This window comes from Chrysemys picta, chromosome 19 (assembly GCF_011386835.1).
Source record: "Chrysemys picta bellii isolate R12L10 chromosome 19, ASM1138683v2, whole genome shotgun sequence".
NCBI lineage: Eukaryota > Metazoa > Chordata > Testudines > Emydidae > Chrysemys > Chrysemys picta.
The window spans coordinates 14490142-14511153 of NC_088809.1; the positions used below are offsets into that span (position 1 = coordinate 14490142).

The window sequence follows — 21012 nt, forward strand, 5'->3', positions numbered from 1 at the left end:
CTAAACTTTCATTCATTCTATTACAGGACTGTTATGAAGTGTTAAGAAAAAATATTACCATTAAAAATGGAGTAATGTAGCTTCTCCATTTTTCTTCCAGTGTCATTAGCTATCAGTTCTAGGGAGACACTAATTTTCACTCACACGAACGCCACAGGGCCTTAATTTTTTAACATAGAAAATTTTTCTGGAGGAAAGATCATGTGGGTTAGGCCAAAATACGAAGACTAAGTTGTCTGATTATGACTGCGACTACATAGAAGTATGTAGCAGTAAAGGGGCTCCATTGTGTCACAATGTCCCTAGGGAGTGGAAAGGACTGTAATGGGCTCAGGTATAAAAATTAACCATGGGTGAGCATCTGTTACATTTTGCCCAGTTTTCACTCAAATATTGGCCCCTTTTCCAGTGAAAAGAAGCTCAGTCCTCTATGAAAATGGGATGGCGGGGGGAGGGAGGGAGATCTACATTTAAAGTTGGAAATTTAGAATTTATTTTTGTATTTAAACCTTGCAGAAATTCAATTCAATCTGAATTGAAGAAAAGCCTCCTTCGCGATTCTGGGGAAATTGTCAGCAGAGCTTTAGAACAGGGTCCATTGCTCTCTATTTCTGCCAGTGCTAAAAATCAGAACGTTTGACGAAAGAGGAAATAATCGTTCTAATGCTTTTTTTGCGCATTTTCCTTAGAGAATGGAGATAAGAGCCTTGCTTGTAATGGATCAAGAATACATCAGTTATTTCCTCAACAATGGCATGACATTTTTCATAAGGGCAAAATGTTCAAGCCTTGAAATAAAGACAGAATTCTGAAACTGGCAACAACTGTGACTGCCATGTTCACAATCAGAATACAGTTAAATGCAGTAACCACTCAGCCAGAGTGATGACTTCACAAAGCATTGCTAGCTGTGAAAGCAATAATGAAAGCATAATGCTAGACTGAGGTAACATAGGCATTCGTATACCCATTTACTCTTGATTCTAATGAAGCTAAACTAGAAAGCAGCTATTAATACCTATGTATTGGAAGGGATAAGCCTCTGAAATTTATAGTTTAGGCCTCTCTGTTCATCTGTGAGGTTGTTTTCTTAGGAAGCCAGACCCATAATTCTGGGGGAGGTGGATGAGGAAGCTTTGATGTTCAGTGTCAGGAATATGAAAATGGTGCCGCGATGTTTGGGTTATATTCTATCTTAACTCATGTACTGTTTAGTATCTTACCCTGCATTTACTCATACCAACAATAATGCCCTGAAAAGAAACCAGAATGAACTTTTTTTCCCCTCCTATTAGAGAAGAGCTTAGGTAGACAGCATATACTCAAAAAAAAAAAATAATTTCAGTTCCCTGGTTTTGTAGATGCCAACACTCAAGATATACCATTGCATTTTATGTCAATGTTGAAATATGGTGTTCTCATTAATGGTCCTCTTTTCAGATATTCAGGGTTCCTATTCTACACATTTGTTTGCAACAGACATTGAAATAAAATGGTCTCCCCATTGAAAAGTTTTGTGTTTGACTACCTCAGAAGGTGGTGTACAGGAATATTGCTTTTTTTAAAAAAAAAAAAAACTTGATGCCACTAGGTTGAAGTTTTTTGATCTAAAACAAATGATATTAAATTTCATTTGTAATGGGAAACAAACTTCTGAATAGTTGTAATGAAGTAATTTCAACTGTAATCCTCAGTTGAGTAAAATTTCATTTTGTGGACCCAGAAAAAAAATTAGTAGTCTGAATTACGAGGCTGCCAGTTTATACCTAGGGAAATCTGCAGGTCATGGGCTGTGACGGACTTAAATCAGAATAAAAACCAATCTTTTTTGAAAACACGACGACATCATCATCATCCTTCCTAAATTTCAGATTCAACAATTCTTTAGGAAAGAAGCCAGAGCCTAGTTCATCTCCAAGCACCTCGATAAGAGTTAATTTTTGCTTCATTCCTTATTGGTAGTATTCTTAGGAACTTAAAAGACACCAAATCAATAGCACTGGCCATATGAAATATAGTTCATCTCCCACTGCAATACATTTAAGCCTGTCCACTTGCAATTCAGTTTCAACGTCAAGAGGTTATATTAATAAAAAAAGAAAAAAAAAGGTTAGTAAAAGGGTGGTCAACTAGGGCATGACAACTCCTCCCTAGTCAATAGACAGTTAAGACAATCTTACAAACACTTTGCTGGGACACCAATTGTCCATTTCCCCTGATAGTGTTCTACAGATAATGCATCAGATTCTGCAAGATACTGGCCACCCTAAACTCCTATTGAAGTCAATGGAAGTTTAAGGGCATTTTCGTAATGCAGAATGCATTGACATAATGGTCAAAAGAGCTCAAGGAGAGACTTTCAAGTCCTCAGTGTCCACATCTAAACCAGCTCCAAACCCCTTCTGGCTACAATTTCAAATGGCTCGACGACTGGTGCGCCCATTTAGGTGCCTAAATGGGAACTGGGTGTTATGGCTAGAATTTTCAGAAGCACTCATGACTTTATATATTCAAAATTCTGTAGAGGAATTATCTAATCCTCATGACATCTCTGCAAGATAGCTAGGGTAAGAATTATCTCCATTTTATAGATGAGGAAACCGGGACAGAAAAGTGAAGAGACCTCCCCCAAGCCACACAGAGTCAGTGGAAGAATCAGGTACACAACTCAGAGGCCTTATATCTGCCAACGTAGGTTTTCTCCCAAACCACACTGCTTTCCAAGCAGCAACGATAATATGGTCAAGTAAAAAAGGACAGATGAACCTCCTTCTATCCCTGTTACATTGCTAGACTTTGTTTCTTTCAAGTTCTGAGTAAATACGCTCCCTGAAAATACTAAAAACGGGTTCATATCACAGAGTTCAGATCTAGCTGTGAGTGTTTCACACCCTAACTTTTCATCCCATTTCTAGATCTGGCCCACCATGCTAAAGGGCCTACGATCTGAAGCACACTACAAATGAAACTGTATCAAGAGACCTAGTTCTACCATTTACTCTGTCAAGTCTCCCAGAGACCATCCAAGCCTTTAAACACACTTTGGGGGGCATATGAAATTATCCATCTACACTATGAAAGAGACCCAGCTTGTTCACCTGGGTGGGAGACAACCATGTCGTAACCAGGTGCTCAACCACGGTTATTTCCTAGATGGGGCCCACTATTCTGAACTTTTTACAATATACCATCACCTAAATTGGAGCCTGCAGATTGATCCAGACAATTTACATTGACTCCTAATGCACTTCTCTAGAGACCGGTAGCAAAATATTTACTAGCTTGAGGGTGTGGCTCCGATGGGCAGACATTTTTTAGTTTGCTTATGGTCCAAGAGCCAGTACTGAGATATAGCTCCCCGTCTTTTAAAGACATGCATGCTCATTAACTGGTAAAGGCAGTGTGTGGGGGTAGAGGGGAATGTGCCCATTTCTTCCCAGTTTCATTACTGCTGAGGGAAAGGTTTATCACAGAGCAGCCATTTTGAGTCTATGGCACTTCCCAGTATTTGTTTTAACTTATTTAGCAGCAATAGCCTTAATAATCAATTTGGCTCACAATTACTATTTCAAAAGGAGCCTCCTATGCAAATGAAGGGGGGAAAGCACTTTACATAGCTATATGTATATATAACAAAAGCACTTTACATAGCATATATATAAAAAAATATAACATTGCCAGATGGCATAATACCGAACAGAATTAATTTCACACATGATGTTTTCAAGGTGTTTGAACATGTCATAGCTTCTGCTAATAAAATATCTCCCTTTCTCCTCCTCCTTTTAAACTAAGAAAATGCTACATTCCCACTAGGCCATATTTTACATTACATGTGTTTTCAATTCTGATAAGGGCAGCTGATTGCTTGCAAACCTAATTACAGTCAAATGAAAGTCTCTCAGAACCATCATTAGCAATTAGGACCTGCCAGATTTGCAGTGTATCATTTAGAGATGTATAATTCAATTGCTCATTGAAAAATTGCAGGTGAAACTGGTGATTATAAAGGAGGAAAAGCCTGCAACACGTCACTGCAGGCAAATCTTCAATAAAGTGGCAGCTTCTATGAACGGTTGATCAATGAATGCAGGTGTTTGCTCCAGCACACCACATAGCACAGCTCATCACATTGCTCGGAAAAGGTTAGCTGCATCCTGTCATCTCTTGCTTGGCTTAGTGAATGGTTCTGGATTTCACGTTGTGTCGATGTGCGTGTGTTTTTAAAAAGGAAGCCAAAGGGCCTTTCCAGGAACTTTATTAAATCTGTGTGGATGTGCAGTGCAGAACAATAGGTGCATGCAGCAATACATAATTCTTCAGTGCTTTTCACAGAATACCAAAATCCCCTTTATGCCCAATGAGCTCAATTATATGTTATTAGGCTCCAGCGGTTGTTTGGATGCTTTTCAGCAGCTGGGTGCCTTCATGACAGACTGGAAATGGGGAGTGTGGGTTAAGTGCAGCTGAGATTTCTGTGACCTTGCTCAGAAGCAAACCATTCACAATCACAAAAATCGCTTGTACTTTACCATTTGTGACCAACTGTGCTGATTTCCAAGAGGGAAGTTAGAACGGAGATGGAATGATAATAGAGTTTACACACGCACATACACAGAACGTGTGTGTGTGTGTGTGTGTGTGTGTGTGTGTGTGTGTGTGTGTGTGTAAATAAAATAAAAGATGGCCCCTTTCAAAGGAATGGTTATCAGCGGAGCAATAAAAGCTAAACCAACCACTTAACAACATTGCAATGACACAATGAGGAGAAACAGGATAATGCTGAATACAGCAAGGTTTCCAGCCCGCTCAAATAAGGCATCTCACACAAAGAGGCTCTCCTTTTAAGACCCCTTCCACACCCATGCACGACTTGTACTGCCATTCTTTTCAGTATTTGCCCTGATATAGATTTTTTCTAAACCCATGCCCCACAACTGCATCCCACACCTACTGCCCAGTCCTCCTCCCATTCAGAAATTCTTCCTCCTTAATCCTGACCATCTGCAAAGGACACCTTAAGTCTTAAAATAATAGAAGAATAAATCTATCTCCCTCTCCCATTATGGTATTAATCCAGTTGATGTGTGCGCACAGCCCACTGTTACCTGTATGTTGTCTTCTCCCTATCCTGCAAAGGGCTGTAATCTAAATTTTCCACAATGAAAACCATGAAAAAGTTGATTTTCCGAATGGTTGAGTTAAGAAAAACTATATGTGAACGAAGCCTCCCAGCCTCACAAGAGTTGAAGCATATAAAAAAAAGCATGCGATGAAATGTTTTACAGATGGTGTTAATAAGGTGAACTGAGTAACAAAACCAAGTAAACAGTGCCCTGTCGTGAAATACAAAGCCAACAGGTACTGTATGCAGCTTCATGATAATAGTGTTCCCTTTATAACCTTGTTGCAGGTGATCTATTCCTTTTATTTTAACACAAAATATATGCCTTGTAGGTTGCCACATCATATAGTGAATCTGCTTTTTTAACGTAATAAAAACAGCTGTGCACAGATTGATTAAATAAAAATACCCCTTTCTTCTAAAGAGAACTGGAGGGGAAAAGTAAAACATGTCAATTTGCATTAGGAGATTAAAGTATTATTAAATCATAATATTTCCTATGGGCCAAACTCTGCCTATAGTTACAAGTTGGCTTGGAAGGATTTTATGAGTAAATATTGGTAAACATCAACTTCACTGTATACACACAAACCAATGAAAAAAATATTTCCAGTGATAACAGAAATTTACCGATAGGCAAAGAAGGAAAAATGCTACTTGAAAACTTAAGAGTTTGATTTAAGGATATTTACGTTGTGAATTCTGACGTGATGTTGACAATTTTGCTTTAAGGTTATAAGCTTCAATTTTTGAATTTCAGCATCTCCTGTCATTAAGTAATTATTGTCTGACTCCCCTCAGTCTCAGCCATCCACAATTTCCTTCAACTGTGAAAATTTCAAATCAATAAAAATGGAAAAATGCTTTAATAAACATTGTTATACGTTCAATTTTTTTATAATTTCAATTGTGTCAAGCCCAGTTACAAGCAGTACTACTCTCAAAGCACTCAGGGCCTGATTGTGTTGCCACTGAAGTCAAAGGCAAAACTCCCACTCATTTCACAGTGCAGAATTAGACCCCCACTAGGGCAGAATTTGGCCTTACGTGTACATCTTGTATTGCACAAATGTCTATTTCCTCATGTACAATATACTCCAAGGTGCTTCTCCTCTGACCTGGTATTTTACTGTGGTGTAACCCTACTGATTTCAATGAAATTGCTCCTGATTTACACCAGTTAAGTGGAAGGAGAATCAAGACTTCACTGTTAAACGTATGATATATGTGTGCACACCATATATTGACATGCCCCATAAGCTATACAAACGCATGGGTCTCTCCCCCTTCCCCCCCTTCCTGACACGAAGTCACAGTTTTCAGTCAAAAAATTAAACCATTGTAGAGGGTTACATACGATACATAGAGTTGCTTGTCTCTCAAAGCCCACCCACAATTTCATTTTCAATTAGCAGCTCTTGGAAAGGCAATAATAAAAGCAGTTGCAAAGAGCACTCAGATGTCAATGAAAGACTGCAAACCCAAACTGTAAATAGCACATTGTAAATCGCTTGTCACCACTGTCAACTCTCGCTGGGGAATCACACAGCAAGTGACAATCAAACCCATCTGCTTAGCTCCCAGACCAATGCCATCACAAACCATACAGCTACTACCAACCTCCCTGTTCTCTCTCTATTACCCGTCATGTATAGGCTTGTATTAGGGTGTGCAAAGAGCACGACTAACTACAAGCACAGATTAGAATGCAGAGCATGGCAACCGTTATTTCATCTTCTGCAGCAAAGATTTGTTGAATTACTAGAGCGCGCTAGCACCTTTACATCAGTGGAAAAACAAGCTATGATTAAATCAGCAGAACAGTTAATAGCAGCATGTTCTATAGTAAAGATGAAGTTGGGGGAGAGTGGCCATAAAGATCAACCACCAAAATCATTTGCTTTTTGACTTTAGGTTCCCTGGATAACGGGGCACCAGTCAAGGATGTACATAATTCCTGAAAAGAAAAAGACTTGGTAATGTCCAACAGATAGTCCCCCTTCTCCTTAAATGATTCATGTACTGCAGCAACATTTAGTGGCTTCATAGAATGGAGTTTCTGAAGCATGAGCCCCAAACAGTGATACATTTATCGTTTTTAGGTGCCTACTTCAGTGGTGTTTGTCTGTCTTCCTTCTCCTTCAGTTGATTGTCCCATCCCCATTAAAGCTGATCTTCTCATCGGTCTCTCCATTAGAATAATAGAATATCGGGGTTGGAAGGGACCTCAGGAGGTCATCTAGTCCAACCCCCTGCTCAAAGCAGGACCAATTCCCAACTAAATCATCCCAGCCAGGGCTTTGTCAAGTCGGGCCTTAAAAACCTCCAAGGAAGGAGATTCCACCACCTCCCTAGGTAACGCATTCCAGTGCTTCACCGCCCTCCTAGTGAAATAGTGTTTCCTAATATCCAACCTAGACCTCCCCCACTGCAACTTGAGACCATTGCTCCTTCTTCTGTCATCTGCCACCACTGAGAACAGCCGAGCTCCATCCTCTTTGGAACCCCCCTTCAGGTAGTTGAAAGCAGCTATCAAATCCCCCCCCCCATTCTTCTCTTCTGGAGACTAAACAATCCCAGTTCCCTCAGCCTCTCCTCATAAGTCATGTGCTCCAGACCCTTAATCATTTTTGTTGCCCTCCGCTGGACTCTTTCCAATTTGTACTCCTTTTATTCATCTTCTGCTCCCTTCACTTCTTTTTCAGGCTGCCTATTCTTAACTGCCCATAAGCATTTGAAACAGAACTTCATACCAGAGGAATTGGTAAGTGTAACAACCCCCTGCTAAAGGTCACCATCATGAATAGAAGCTAGAACCTTCAATTCTAATACACGGGGCTCTACCACTTGAGCAGAAGGCGTAACAATGCTAGAGTAGCAGTAGTGTTAGACTCTTGTATTTTATGGGGAGCAGCCACTACACTCAGCATATTTTGTACTGCATGCTCTCTCAGGAGCGCATGCTATCAGTTCTCCATTACCGGAAAGAAGGCTACAGAACCTCCTACTAGGGATGATGGAGAAAGTAATTGGTAGGAAAATTATGGTCGGGAAACTAAAAAAAACAAAAAAAGATGGCTTATATATTATCTTCAATTGGAAACTCCCACTGAGTAAAGACAATGACAAGCTGATCCACACAACTATTTTTCACAAGTGCAATTCTTTGCTCACACTCTCCCTTCCACTTATTATACTAAGCACGAAAAACGCTACTAGTTAAAAACCCAGTCATTTTTGAGAGGTTATGACAAATGTTTTGATCCATTTTCTTACTTCAAAGTGTTTGCATTTAAAATCACTTGTAAAGCTAAAAAAAATATAATAAAAATAAAATCCACACAATCGAACAATACATTTTAAGGAACTAAAACATAAAAGGTTGGAAAATATTTTCGGAGGAGTCTTGCATTTGCATATTGCCAAGTCAAGTCTCCTTCAGGCATTTATTTACAAAAAGCAGAGTTCAAAAGTCCTTTCCCTAGTAAAAAAATTTCACGTTTTCTGGATTTTAATAAACCTGTAGGCACTACAGCCTAGCTGGATAAATACCTGCATGAATACTGCAAGGATTTCCTCCAAAAACTAATTAGCAACCCTTATGATAGCTGACTTGAATGAAATCCGTTTGATGAGAGCGCTTCATCTTGTAAATCCTGCATGTGAGAGTTACACTCAGCTGGTAACAGATTTCACAGAGGCATGTCAGCCAGGACTGTTAACCACCATTGAAACAATGAACAATCTCAAGGTACGCAACACTTCCCAACAGGGCTGTACTGTAGCCAGAATTTCACTCCAGTGTGCAAGTACAAGTGACAACATCAAGATTGTATCATTTTGCACTCGTGTAACATGCACATCTGGGACAATTCAGCATTTCTTGTTGAAATGCAAGATAAATATGTTTTACTAATGCACACCCACCCACACAAAATAGCCCCAACTAAGCAGATCCCCCACAGCCCTTATATTATCTTCTCACTAGTATCCCCATATCCTTGCTTCTCTGCCAATTTTAAAATCAATGGGCCCTATGTTCCTCTCGTTCTGATGTGACTGTAATACTACTGACTTCAGTGGTGTGAATCAGTCTCATCCAAAAACCCCAGGAGACCAAATGACTGCTGGGAAAGAGAGTGCTGGCTGGGGAAAATAAGAATAAGGGTGTATGATTGTGAAGTGGTGCAGGGAGAGAGAATGCTTCGTTAATACAAAAAAAAAAAAAAAACTGCATTTGGAACCTCTCTTTTGCCTAGTTTCTGCAGGTTGTTTACTACTTGCATTGAAACAGAAAAAAGAGAAGGAAATATATGCTGGATTGAATGCCTCTGGGTATGTCTTCTTAAATAAGCTTTGCCATCTTTTCAATGATACCTCTCTCTCTCTCTCTCTCTCTCTCTCTCTCTCTCAATTTAAGCGCTAAAATCACCTGGATTTGTCAGCCCCTAAACTGCTGATGAGAGTGTGTTCTTATCTAAAGAGATGTACCTCAATCACATGCATTAATTGATATTGGGTAGGATACTTTATTCCTTCTCACTCTGTCTTTTTTCAGTCTTATCCCTCTGGAATTAAGCTCAGATTTACCAGCTAAAAGTGAAAACATTTTCCATGACATCTGTCAGCTCAATAGCTTCTGAGTCGGTACATATTTAATCTTTAAAAAAAAAAAAAAAAAAAAAACCACTACACACCCTACCCTACAACCTCATAAATAACCTCCATCAGCACATAGGGTGACTCTTTCATTGCTTAAGAGCCAAGTAGAAGGTTTGCATCTGATAATATGCAATGACATGGGAATCAAATGGGGTAACCAGTCACATTTTATGAAGACGATGCACACAGTAGACACTTAAAATAATTAGATCCTCTTAAAAGGAACAGAGTCAGAAATTTGTGTCAGAACATAGAAAATGCTTCTCTTCCTCTTCAATCCTTCAACACACAATTTTAAGTCCCCGACTGCGTTTTCAACTCTTCCTCGAACAGCTCTGTAGTGGCAACTGCCTACTCAAATTTTGCAATACCTACTCCAAACAACACAATTGCTGCATCAGCTTTATTAAAGACAATTCACCAACTTTCCAAAAAGTAAAAGGTAACAAAATAGTATGCATGCAGAATAGGCATTTTAAGTTGTCCTCTGTGCTGAACCACTAATCTCCAACTACCTTAGTTCTAAACATTGTAAGTTTAAAAATATTGTAAATTATTTTTTATCTATAGTTACAACTTTGATTATTAAAAATGAATAAATAGTCAATTTACTTATTACTGACACATTATTTACTCTTTGAGCTTCCCTCAGCTCAATGAAAATCACCTTTGCCTATAGTCATTTCCACTTTCAGGTTCTCGGTTCTCAGTTCTGCAACATTTAGGTTGCAAACACTGCAGAGAAGGGCTTAGTCGTTCTCTGTTTTCATTGGAATTAAAAACAGACATGGAAAGAATTGTATTAATCTTAGGTAAAAGCTTGTTTTTAATCACATGTAAGTTTCGGACAATTTGAACTTGTATGGTCTCTTAACTCTGCTATTCTCCAGCTTGACAGACAACTTAGCACGTATGATATTTTTATACACAATATACGAAAGTCTCCAAAGGATTAGTCTTCCATACAGAACTGATATAAATACAAAAGGAGATATTACATATATATTTCTCAATCAAAGAAAGATTTGGAAGCAAGGCTATTCCCCCCCCCCCCCCGGAAATATCACACCTGCCACTAAGATTTTTTTTCTTTTTTACGTGAGGAACAGACTTCTCTACAGATTGTTGAATTATGAGCCCAAGTTGCCAGGCTCCAGTGCTGTAATCCTGGATGCTATGCACTCCTTCATTTCCTCACCTGTGAGCCACAGCGACTGCCGTAAGAAGAGCAATGTAAGGTAGGTGTGAAGTTCTTGCTCAGGGGAATGGTGATTAGTAACCCAAAAGAGTACACACTAGTACCACAGACACTCTACAAATGAGCTCCTTGTACAGTAATCAGTCTTCCAGTTCCATTTGTCTTGATTAGCAGCTCCCCCTCTCACAATTACCTCACCTTGCCCTTGTTATTCAGAGGGAGTCGCATGCTTCTGTGTACAAAAATCTCAAGTCAACAGAAGCATATTCGTGCCACAGATTCATCCTGATTCCTGCTGGCTTCTCTGCTGCCTTTAGAACCCCGAGATGCTGCACTCCCCGGCCTTGCCAGTCTTACAGCCTGCCCAAGTGAGGCTCTGTAGCTTAAGAGAAGAACTTGCAGCCTCCGGCATTCTTGCTCATCACCTACCACCTAGAGTCACTACACAGGTCTCCCTTCCCCCCATTCCATCTAACAGTCCCACTCAGCGTCCCTCTCCTCCTACCAGATAAGCTAGCTGTAAATGAAAAGGAAACACCAGGTGGCCCAACCATAAGACAACTGGAAAGTGGATAAAAGAAGCATAAGAACCACCGGGATCTAATAAGCAGATTCCACGGACTATATATGAAGAGAAGATATCCAACCCTTCCCCCGCCCCCAAACAAATAACTCGTCTCCCACCTGTCTGAGTCCCTTCAGTAATTTCTTCCTTTTCCCAAGGTGTTGGCAAAGATTGCGGTCATTTTCCCGGTCTGAGCTGTACTGGTGATGGTTAAGTCTGTGCTTTTTTGGATGGTACGACAGCCCATTGGTAAGTGCTTCCCGTTTCTTCTTGGCCAGAGGATTCTGATGCTTTTCCACACGTTCCTGAGGCTTCAGTGCTACGTCCTTCTGCACAAGAGGGTGAAGGTGGGGCAGAGGGGGAGAGGAGAGAGAAAATACAGAATTATTGGTTGTGGTACAGGCTGGGAAATGACTTATTTTCATGTTAAAAACAAGCCCATTGCATTTGTGCAGCTCTACTTCACTGAAATAGACTGGGACAGATCCACAGGCTCTCTCTGTATCCAGCGCAGTTCAGAGAAGGCACCACAAAGGAAGCAGTAAACCACCTTTGTGGGTTCATGATCCTCAAGCCACCAACCACTGGTCCAGGAACAACTCAGGGAAGCCTCTGGGTTGCTCTAAATTATACCAGCTACAACGGCCTGCCCTAAAGGGCTGTTCTGCCAGGCAGGGATCGCCAAGTGCATCAGCTAAATCCCCCAGCCCTGGCCACATCAGGGGCTGTGTGGGGCCCAGCACAGGAGGAACTGCACTCACTCTGTGCCAAGCAAGTTTTTATACGTTGCAAATCTCCAGCTGGCTGACTGAACTGATTTTGGCAAGGCTGCTTTGAATCTCCACAGAAGCGCAAAGCAGCTTTAAGTGGGACCTAATGGGTTCTCTCTCAACCAAATAACTTTAAGTGTAGAATAAAATTCTAAAGCTACTGGAATTGAGGGGTCAGATACATCAAGTGTCATTACTCATTACAATGTTACATGACTCACTCTCATCACACACATATATACCTGCATCCAGCCTTGCCTCTTGGCGTGAGTTCATCAGCACCAGTATTTGCAAACACAACCCGTTTATCAACTGCTTGTACATTTATTAAGTCAACAAGTGCTTATAAGGCTTAAATTAACAAACACCATGTTTTTTTAAAGCAGTCTTTAGACTTTCAAATTTCTTTCGGCACATTTAGATTTGGGCCCAAAGCAAAACAAAGGCCTGATCCAAAGCCCATTGGAGTTAACAGGGGTCTTTGCAATTACTTCACCTGAACCACCCATCCACACAAGTGTTTGGGGAAGTTTACTTCTAGGTCCCAACTTGGTAACTGACCCCTACCTGTGCCATTTGCACAATTGTTGTCCCTAGCCTCTGTTTGCCAGAAGCTGGGATGGGTGACAGGACATGGATCACTTGATGATAACCTGTCTGTTCATTTCCTTTGGGGCACCTGCCACTGGCCACTGTCAGAGGACAGGATACAGGGTTTGATGGACCTTTGGTCTGGCCCAGTATGGCCATTCTTATGATCAACTCTTGGCTGCAGACACCCTCAAATCCTTGGTAATAATCAAATTTGGATGCAAATGTTGTGGCTCAAGCCCACTACTATTTGTTTCCCTATCAACATTTAGAACATAGAAGCCTATTTTTAAATAGATTTGGAAGGATTAGTTTTCATCAGTAAATGTTGAATTCACCCAACATACACAAACAAACAAAAAATATTTCCATCAACAATAATCTAAATTTAGAGACAGGGAAAGAAAGAAAAATTATGTTTGAGAACTTTTTATTAGAGTTTAATTTTAGGATTTGGTATGTTTTGACATGTGACATTGACAATTTGTGTTTTATTGTTAAAGCTTTAACTTTTTATATCTCGATGGCTAGTCATTAAATAATTATTGTCTGACCCATCTCATTCTCTCAATCGGATATAATTACCCACAGCTTTGAAAATGTAAATAGATAAAAATAAATACTTAAAAACAGATATTTGTCAAAATTAAAAAATAAAAATGGAATTCTGCCAAGTCTATTTAGACAACGTAGCACTGAGCATACTCGGCTAATGTGTCAGGCTGAGTGGGTCTTGAGCACCCAGAGGAATAGCTACCAGCCTTCCTAGCTCAAGGTTCCCCATGTGCTCTGGTCCTGGCGCCTTCATACCTCAGTTCATCGTAACTTCAACATTACAACTGCTGATGGAACAAGCTGGAAATGAAAGATAGAGCATGAGAAAGCTCTGCGGTGCCATTGGTTCTCTTAGCTCATGCAGGTTCGGAACAAGAAGAAAATACCACAGACTCTGCCAAAAATATTATATAAGAATCCAGACAAATTTTCCTGATCTGGGTCAGCGAACAGAAATACACCTCACCATCCGTTTGGCTTTTGTTAGAAAACTCCCTCTAAATGCTTACTTCACAGGATTTATACCTAAAACCATGAACAGAGTTAGGGTATGTCTTCACTACCCGCCGTATCGGCAGGTAGCAATAGATTTATCCGGGATCGATATAACGAGTCTCGTTAAGACGCGATATATCTATCTCCGAACGCACTCACCGTTGACTCCGGCACTCCACCAGAGCGAGCGGCGGTAGCGCGTCGATGGGGGAGCCGCGGCCGTCGATCCCGCGCCGTGTGGACCCCAGGTAATTCAATCTTAGATACTTCGACTTCAGCTATGCTATTTGCATAGCTGAAGTTGCGTATCTTAGATTGATTCCCCCCAGTGTAGACCAGCCCTTAGTTAAAGCGGAGGCGGTCACTATTCAGCTTTGATATTGAAAAGAACAGGGAGCGTTTTACAGTCATTAGAGAGGATTGAGAGCAAGGACTCTGGTTCTGTTCCCAGGTCTGCCATTCACTTAAGGCACCTTAGACAAGTTCCTTAGCTTCTCTGTGCCTCAGTTGTATCCATTTGTTATTACCCATTTCAGAGGAGAGTTAGTAGCCTTAATCCATGTTTTTTAAAAGGCTTTAAGATCAAGGCACTTCACCTCTCTGTGCTTTCGTCTCCCCATCCCTCCTCTGTGTATAGAGCTTTGAGAACCACTGAAGAAAAACATTATATATAGACTTGGCAGAATTCAATTTTTATTTTTTAAAAAATAATTTTGATGAACCAAAATAATCTATTTAAATGTTCACAGTTGGAGAATGAAGAAGGGATCAGAATAATGATTTAATGACAGTAGATGTTGAGATTCAGAAAGCTAAAGCATTATAACCAGTACAACACAAATTGTCAACATCACACACGTCAAAACATACAAAGTTAATATCCTTAAATCAAACACTAACAAGTTCTCAGGCAAAGTAAGAAAAATGCTGCTTGCTCATCTGTAAAGTTTTATCAATCATTGATAGATATTTATCAGTTGGTGTGCGTACGTTGAAATTGACATCTACCACTAAAAATCTAATTCTTCCAAGTCTAGTTATATGGCAGCTAGGTAATTATTATTAACATGGAATACGTGAAAGAAGTGTTAGCTTGTCTTCCCAGTCCCACTAAAATAACATCCCCATGCCTAAGATGTTATATTTTGAGCGATATTTTTCACCGATTGTTAAGTCAGATACTCAGCTGATATAAATCAGCATAATTCCACTGACTTCACTGAGGATTGACTTCAGGAGTACTATACCAAGTTGATGATAGTGGTAAAATTTTGAGTTTAAAATCTATTCACCATCTGGTCTGACCTCCTGCATTACTCAGGGTAAAGAATCACCCAGTATTTCCAGCATGGAGCTCAGTAATTTGCGGTTGAACTGTACTGAAATACATTGACAAACTCTTTTAGTAAAGCCAGACTTTCCACAGACCCCCTTCAAAATAAGTGGACGTGCCAGAATTACAATTCATATGCTGTAATGCACTGAAACAAAAAGGTGCTTCATTATGAAGGAAGTTATGCTATATCTGAGCTGACAATCACACTTTATTCTGTGAAGTCAGCATAAAATCTACTGGTTTATGAGGAGCACTTACACAAACCCGATCGTACTTGTACCCAGGGACTTTGTTAGGCTACTGGATTTAGTGTTTGTGCCTTAAAACCACTATCAGGACCCACAGTAAATTCCAAAGGGGAGGGGAAAGAGAGGAGAGACTTTTGTGGGAAAAATATTCCCCTAACGGCGAGAAAGCTTCTGCAGGAATGTTTCTGTGGCTAAGAATCTAAATGCAACAGTGGCAGAATTCCAAACTTATAAAATGTCTCGAGGGTCTAATACTTCCATCAAGAAGTGACTAACTCCTATTAGCATTAATGAGAGCTGCTGGATGGGCCATAATTCCCTGCTGCTCTGAAGGGTAGCCCAGATACAGCTGGGTTAAATCTTTTAAACCAAACCCCCCATATCTGAGCTAAGTTTGCCAACAATTCTGTTGAGTTTAGAGCCATCACTATGCAGAGTCTAGTTAGTTTATTATTTGGAATGGAATTCACCTGTAAGGGCATCTCTCAGTGTACACCCAAGGCAAGTGAACAAATGGGACCTTAAGTTTTTGGGGCAAGGTCATGACCTAATTCTCAGATAGGCGATAATTGCTGCATTCCCCAAAAGATGTGATATACTCTGCTCACTGCTAGAAAGAGAGAAAAGAAAGCAATGCATACATGCAGCTCGCAGTTACAAATCATGAAGCGGGTCTCGCCTCCAATTTGGTGGGTTACCTTTGCATTAGCTTTAGATTGCTCAATACAAAGAAATCAGAACCAAATTACTCCAGAACAGGCCCCAGCCTTTTGCTGCCTTATATCGCGGTAGGATTCATAACAGAGTGCTGAGGCCAAAATCTTATCCCTTTGAAGTCAAAGGCAAAACTTCCCACTGCCTTCAATTTCACCAGGATTTAGCCCCTAGAAAACTAAGTCATGAGTCCAGTTTTTTGTCTGCAGAACTAACCGGCAGGTGAAGGAAGTGGTGTAGTAAGAGAAGTACTGGGTTTATAATGGCGCCACTGGCTCCATGACACCAGGCCCACACTTGGGAAGGGGCCCATAATCCTGGGTCGGGGTGTGTGTGTGTGTGGGGGGGGTGAGGACAGCAGGCAGGAGGCTGGGGAACCGTGGGGGTGGGGCTCAGCAGGCCCAGGTTAGGGGTTTCTGGCTGCCACGTGCGCACACAGCTCCCCCCAGCTCCACCATTATTCGAATGTGGAGGCCAAGGAGTGTGGGGGTTCCAGCCCAGGCTGGGCAGGAGGCGGCACCGGCACCCCGACCACCAGTGGATGCTCCTTGCTCCAGGTAAGCCTCCTCGGCCCATGCCCTGCGGAACAGGGGGAGCCCCATCGCTCCATCCCCACCCCCCACTAGCACCGCCGGGGAAGACTTCAGGACAAACTGCTCTGTGCCCATATGCCCCACCGTGCATGGTACAGTACTCCAGAAAAGGCCAGATTTGACGTATTTTTTTTTTCCTTCGGTCTTGGAAGCCTCTGAAATAGGCTACTGTCTGACAGAATAACGGATTACATACATCACTGGATGTGTTCTGCTATGGTAATTCCTTTGTTCCTCTCTTTAAAGCTGCTGGGGAGAAAGGAAATAGATGGCAGAGGGCTGATTTAGCAGAGTACGGGAGGTACAATAGGCTTGGCACTCGATGGGAAGAGCAGCCCCTCAGTGGGCCTCAACATTTGAACAACAGGCTTTCCAGCTCCCTCCAGACCCAGCCATCAGCAGACAGCCTGGAATGACGCAGCTCCCCTTTCTTTACTACATTCTAGTCCCTTTTCAAAGTAAGACAGACAAAAAGACAAAGTCATGGATGAGGGGATCTGAGAGACAGAAGACACTGCACAGCCAGCAAGAGGAGTTCTGTCAAAACATTCACTGTCCATTTATGTTTACCACTGCTTGGCTCCTCCTGGAGCAGCAAAAGAAGAAGAAAGCATTCTGGCTGACCACTGGCCTGGCCTGAGACTGGAAGCGGGTAACAGAGTCTGAGTGGAGGCGAGGATTAAGGGTATCACTGCAGCAAGCAGAGTTTGATTCACTTCAGGAAAGGAGGGAGCTGGAGCAGGCAGAGCTAAATCCAGAGAAAGAAAAAGATTCCATATTAAATTCACAAGGATGAGTAGCAGCATGGTTCACTGAATAGGGCACTGGACTAGGAGCAGGAAACTTCAGTTCCATTCCCAGCTTTGCCCCTATCCTGCTGCGTGACCTTGGGCAAGTCTAACTTCCCCTATCTGTGGCTCAGTTTCCCCTTCCCACCCTTTGCTTGTCTTTTATATTTAGATTGACAGTAAGAGCAGGGACCATCTCTTACTACACCTCTACCCCAATATAACGCTGTCCTCGGGGGCCAAAAAATCTTACCGCGTTATATTGAACTTGCTTTGATCCACCGGAGCGCACAGCCCTGCCCCCCCCCGGAGCGCTGCTTTACCGCGTTATATCTGGGTCACGTTATATCGGGGTAGGGATGTATATATACGTACAGTGTCAAGCACAACGAAGGCCCAATCTCACTCATGGCCACTAGGCACTGCCATAATACAAATAATAAATGTCATTAAGATGACAGGGGGCCATACGCATACCTAGATAGATAAGGAGACTTGGTATTTCATGTCAGGCACAGTTTTCAACAGCTACACACAAGAGCTGGTTCAAAATGGATAGCTGATCCTATGAACAATACATTCTTATCTTGGTGTTTCTCTCCCCTCTCCCTCCTACACACAAACGTCTATAGTATTAAATAAATAATATAAACACATAAGCCTTATTTTAAAACCAACTACCGGTATGTCATATCATTCAGAGGCATCTTTCATCAATAAGGTGCCTTAAATGTATAAGTACGTAATTGCATGCAATTCAATACAAATGTGTATTACTATTTATGAGCGTACTGTATAATCTAAAAAAAATCCATTTGTTTTATTTCTATGAGGCACATGAATCAAACCAATCTCTCTCCCTGTGCCCAACACAGAATAGCTGCATACGCAGAATGGTCTCCTGCCGTGACTCAAGCAAGCAGGAAGCCTGCTGAAGTCTGCCGGGTGGCAGTGCCATCATCTTACTCCAATTAATATGAAGATTTCAAACCAAATTATGTGTCTGGGAAGGAGCAGAGGCAAAGCATGGACGCACAGAGACTGTTTTACACAATGGGAGCTTTGAAGCACATACAGAATTCTCAAAGTACCAGCGTTGGGTGAAACTTGCCCCGTTTATTTCAAAGGAATTGATCACCGTAGTATCTAAGTGCCAGCTTAGATATAATGGGCCAGAGCCTCGCTGGCAGCATAGCAGTCGTTCTCACAGCTTTGTTGGGTGAACGCGCTCACAAATCCTAGGTATCTGGTCCCCAGCAAGCTAGTTTGCATCTGATGCCTAGAGCCTTGAGCTTCCATTCCAGCAGCCAGAGAACAGCTGGGTGTAGGGCAGGGGTAGGCAACCTATGGCACGCGTCCCAAAGGTGGCACGCGAGCTGATTTTTAGTGGCACTCTCACTCCCCAGGTCCTGGCCACCAGTCCGGGGGGCTCTGCATTTTAATTTAATTTTAAATGAAGCTTCTTAAATATTTTAAAAACCTTATTTACTTTACATACAATAGTTTAGTTCTATATTATAGACTTATAGAGAGAGACCTTCTAAAAATATTAAAATGTACTACTGGCACGCAAAACCTTAGAGTGAATAAATGAAGACTCGGCACACCACTTCTGAAAGGTTGCCAACCCCTGGTGTAGGGGATCCCTAGTTACTTCCCCCGCAAACCAATGGTTTGAGCATTGGCCTGCTAAACCCAGGGTTGTGAGTTCAATCCTTGAGAGGGCCACTTAGGGATCTGGGGCAAAATCAGTACTTGGTCCTGCTAGTGAAGGCAGGGGACTAGACTCAATGACCTTTCAAGGTCTCTTCCAATTCTAGGAGATAAATAAATACATTAATGGAGATATCCTATTTATTTAGCCATCTGTGCCAGTGACCAAGAGGGGATACGTGATATAGGAACTGGTATAGCAGCTCTGTCAGCCTATGCTGAGGGATTCTTCTCCCAGGAAAGACAAAGCCACAGAAAGAAGCCCTAATGCAGCAGAGAACAAGGCCGAGTTTCTTGGCTGAAACTCCAGGTGTTCAGATTATTAACAGGTTCAAACCTCAGTCTCCATGAAATGTTTTTATGGGTTACTTTTTGTTCCGGTTTCATTCTGAACTGGAAAGGGGCTTCGTTTCTGAATCTGCTTTGAATATGCCCCTAGACAATGGAAATCTTTTTGGGGAAAAAAGCACGGTATTTCAGAGCTAGCACATCCCAACTTTTACAGTTTGGAATACAGTTAACCTGGAGTGAAGCTTGAAAATATACACCATACTTGCCATAAAACCCTTAAGAGAAGAGTGTGGTTTTGTTAAAAGAAAAAAACCACAAGTGTTACAAAGCAATGCAACTTCAAATTAAATGTTCCATTAAAAAAAAAAACAAAAAAACAAAAAAACAAAAAACCCAAAAATGTAAAACAACCTGTTACAAAGCGACCTGAGCTCTGTAACCCCATTTTACTGCCAACCGGAGAACATTCAGAAATGAAGACAACCCAACCCATCCATTGCAAAAACTTTACATCACTCAAATTACACCAGACAGCAGTGGAGTGCAGGTAGTACCTCTCCCTTAAAGTACCCACAGCCCACATGCCAACGTCCCAGAGCAACAATTACACCAAGATGACTTTTCAGAGTCAAACAACAGTTGTGCATACTATTCAGAACGTCAATTGCAAAAGGAATGCTTTGGATTTCAAAGGAAACAGCATCTAAAAGGGTCTTATAAATAGGCCATGAGAAGACTGAGTTCGGTGTCTGTCATGGACCCCAATGAAGAAAGAAGGAGCTGTTCTTTTTATGCCATTTAGAAAATTTGGTTTTACGTGTTACAAAACACAAAGCTGGAAGCAGCTGTCAACTTTGTCTATGCTTTATGGACCTTGTCTTTGGAGATGCTAAGCACCCTCTATCTTCATTGAAGCCAATGGGAGTTGTAAAGGGAAGTGTGCGCAGGACTGAAATATAAGCATGAGAAGGAAGAGGAGGAAGGGGAAGTATCTGTTTTTTGGGAGGGTTTTATTTGTTTGTTTCAAACACAGCAAACTGGATATTCAGAATTTAGTTATCAAGAAATTAAGATGTCTAGACTACACAGCTAAGAGCTGGAAATCCTGACGTTTAGTTAGCAGCATGCACAGAATCTCTCTATCTAGTAAGTTAGCCAAACAATTGGCACACTAGCAAACAGCTGCAAAAACTGCATTACAAGAAATAATTCCAGTCGGATGACTACCAAAGTTCCTATCATAGTTTGGCAAATCTTGATCAACTCACACCGCTGAGTTTTGGAAGAATTCTCTGACTTGATTGATGGAAATGTCCTTCAGTGATGCTCTTAGTTCGGCTTACTAATTTACCACTATAGTTTTGGCAA

The 21012-nt window shown here is 41.3% G+C and overlaps 1 protein-coding gene across 9 annotated transcripts in view; it reads right to left on the reverse strand.

The window, feature by feature from the left end:
* The window catches only part of AUTS2 (activator of transcription and developmental regulator AUTS2), a 966537-nt gene that overhangs the window by 688783 nt on the left and 256742 nt on the right, over positions 1-21012 (reverse strand). For all 9 annotated transcript variants that reach the window (XM_008178896.4, XM_065573290.1, XM_024099737.3 and 6 more), the window contains exon 2: positions 11670-11879. In XM_008178896.4, coding sequence (XP_008177118.1) covers positions 11670-11879 — 210 coding nt within the window. The remainder of the gene's footprint in view (positions 1-11669; positions 11880-21012) is intronic.